Genomic DNA, 2,511 nt, shown 5'->3' with positions numbered 1-2,511 from the left:
ATTAGTTTTATTTTATGTATATTCATTTGCTTGTTCAAGTTTATTGTTTAAAAATTTAAATTTTCTTAAATTTTAAAGTTTTGTTTCGAGTCATGTTTACTATCCTTTGATGTACAATTTGGTTAATAATTAGAGCAATCCTTTGCAATGCATTTGTTATTTGAAGTCACATTTTTTTTCTGTTATTCTATAATTGCATTAAACGTTGCAAAAAAAAATTGAAAAACTGAATCAAGATACATTTTTAATATTTGTTGGCAGTAAAGTGATTTTCCTTGAATTCTAATAATATTATTCTGCACAGTATTGGAGTGTTTGATAGTGTGTAATAAAGAGATCGGTTTATCACGATTCATTATGTTGAAATATGATACCTGTTCATTATCGACCAATCCGTGGGTAATATAAAGTAAACCGGTTATTCTTAGCTTGGAAGAGAGAATAAGATACGAGAAGTTCCTTGTATGAAAGCAGTATGAAGTTTGTGATAGTTGTAAGGTAGGTTTACGCTAGTGTAATGTAGTCTTGTGTTCTGTAAAGTAACTTGAGCTAGACAGAAATCAGTTTTCGTGAGGATGGCTTTTGAGATATGAGGATATGAGAAACAGAATGAGTTTCAGACAGAATTCCATTTGTAACAAGTTGGCGTGGGATGCGTCATAATATAAAATAATCGAAATGAGTAGATAAGTTAGAATGTCATGCAGGGTCAGAATGAGTGTACAATTACTGAAAATCCCTGGTGATTTATAATGATTAGAGGATAACCTAGAATATCACATGAGCTAGGGTACAAAATGAGTCCAGTCTGTGCTAGTGAGGCCAAATTCTATGTGTACTAGAATAAATACAGGAGCAGTCAGAGTCCCATCTGTGCTAGAAAGAGTAGTCTGAGTTAGCCGCCTGACCCACTAATTCCCCCACCCCGCCCGTGCGCAGCGAGGGCGCCCCGGGCAAATACGTCCCCCGAGCCATCCTGGTGGACCTCGAGCCCGGGACGATGGACTCGGTGAAGGCAGGCACTCTCGGGGAACTCTTCAAGCCCAGCCATTTCGTCTTCGGTACGTCGAGTGGGCGGACGACGGGACGGGGCAGCGGGGCTGCCGATGGGGCCTAAGCCTACCATCGCGCCCAGGCACTCGCCCTGTCCCCCTCCCCCTCTCCGGCCTCTATTTTCACTAATAGCACTAAGCCTCACACGCCCCCCTGAACAGGTGTCATGGGAGTCACACTAACAGGTCGAGCCTCAGGGATGGAGCCTCGGCCCTCTGCTGTCGGGCCAGCCGCAACCGCCATAACCCCCTCTAATCCCTCATTCGGCTGCATTAAAACAGTTCAACTAAAGCTTTGACGTTCACCCTCCTCCCGCGCTGCATTCTGACGCCCTGAGAGTTCTTAAGCGTATTCTAGGGCGGAGGTTCATGGGCCGAAGGGCGTCAGAATGGACCGAGGAGGAGGGTGCGCGTGCGTGGCGTGCGTTCCTGTCGCCAACACGGGCTACGACGAGGACAGTCCGGGACCCGGTCGTGTAGTGTGGCACTATAGAGGAAGGCCGTAGCAGCAGCTGCACCGCTAGTTCCACTTGCATGGCCTTTTGTCAGTCAATAGTTGCTTCTTCAGTGTTTTAGTCTTCGAGTTGTTTCGGCGACGCGCGTTCTTGCCGGTTCCTCCATTGGCACGTGTCTGGCCCGGACTGTCCACTGTTGTGTTGCGGTGGCAATGCACGGCAGGCGCCAGTGTTGCAGCAACAACGGAGAGCCTCCGCCTCTCTCTCACGCTGAGTTGCAGCAACACCCCTTAGCGAACCTTGCACTAACGGCTGGGATGTTTATTGCTTGTTAACAGCGAGGGCAACAAGGCCAAGTACGTTCCGCGAGCTGTGCTGGTCGACCTGGAGCCGGGCACCATGGACGCTGTTCGCAGCGGGCCCCTCGGACCACTCTTTAAACCAGAACACATCGTCTTTGGTCAGTAGCTCTCAGTCGATCTCTTCTTCCAACACAAACCAACCCTCCTTCGCACCCACACCACTCCCAAACGCCTGTGCAACCCTCCATCAGCAGATAACAAAAAAGTCATTTTGATAAAGGTCCTCAGCGAGCGGGAAAACAGGACTTTCTAACCCGAAGCAGTAGATCTTCCAGTCGCTAGATACAGACAGAGCAAATAACGAAACTTTCCCGAACCTTTTGCTGAAACGTTTACTAAACAGAAAAAAAGCTCAAGAGAAAAGTGAAAGTTTCGAGTTCTATCTCTCCTCCTTTCTTTAATGCATCGCCGTGTTCTTAAGCAAAGCATGCGCCCCCCATGCCAGCGAGTGTCACGTATGCGCGTGTTGGGGAAGCACCAGACAAAGCAGCACGACTTCTTTCCATGTCGATTCCGCCTTTCCTGTTGCTCTTGCGCGACCGGTTCCCTGCTGATCTCTCACGTGGGGGTCACCTCCGCGGCCATCCGCTCGGGGCCGCCGTGGGGACGTCTTGCCTCTGGTAGACGGAGCCGGTTGCGAAA

General features: G+C 48.6%; 1 protein-coding gene across 1 annotated transcript in view; it reads left to right on the top strand.

The window, feature by feature from the left end:
* LOC119586379 (tubulin beta chain-like) overlaps nt 1-2,511 on the top strand; it is a gene marked incomplete in the record, with an annotated part of 16,708 nt that overhangs the window by 10,235 nt on the left and 3,962 nt on the right. The window contains 1 exon segment of the mRNA XM_037935099.1: nt 1,846-1,967. Within this exon segment, the coding sequence (XP_037791027.1) occupies nt 1,846-1,967 (122 nt within the window).

This window comes from Penaeus monodon, chromosome 21 (assembly GCF_015228065.2).
Source record: "Penaeus monodon isolate SGIC_2016 chromosome 21, NSTDA_Pmon_1, whole genome shotgun sequence".
In the NCBI taxonomy this organism is placed as follows: Eukaryota; Metazoa; Arthropoda; class Malacostraca; order Decapoda; family Penaeidae; genus Penaeus; species Penaeus monodon.
This window is presented reverse-complemented; position numbering and strand designations above follow the sequence as displayed.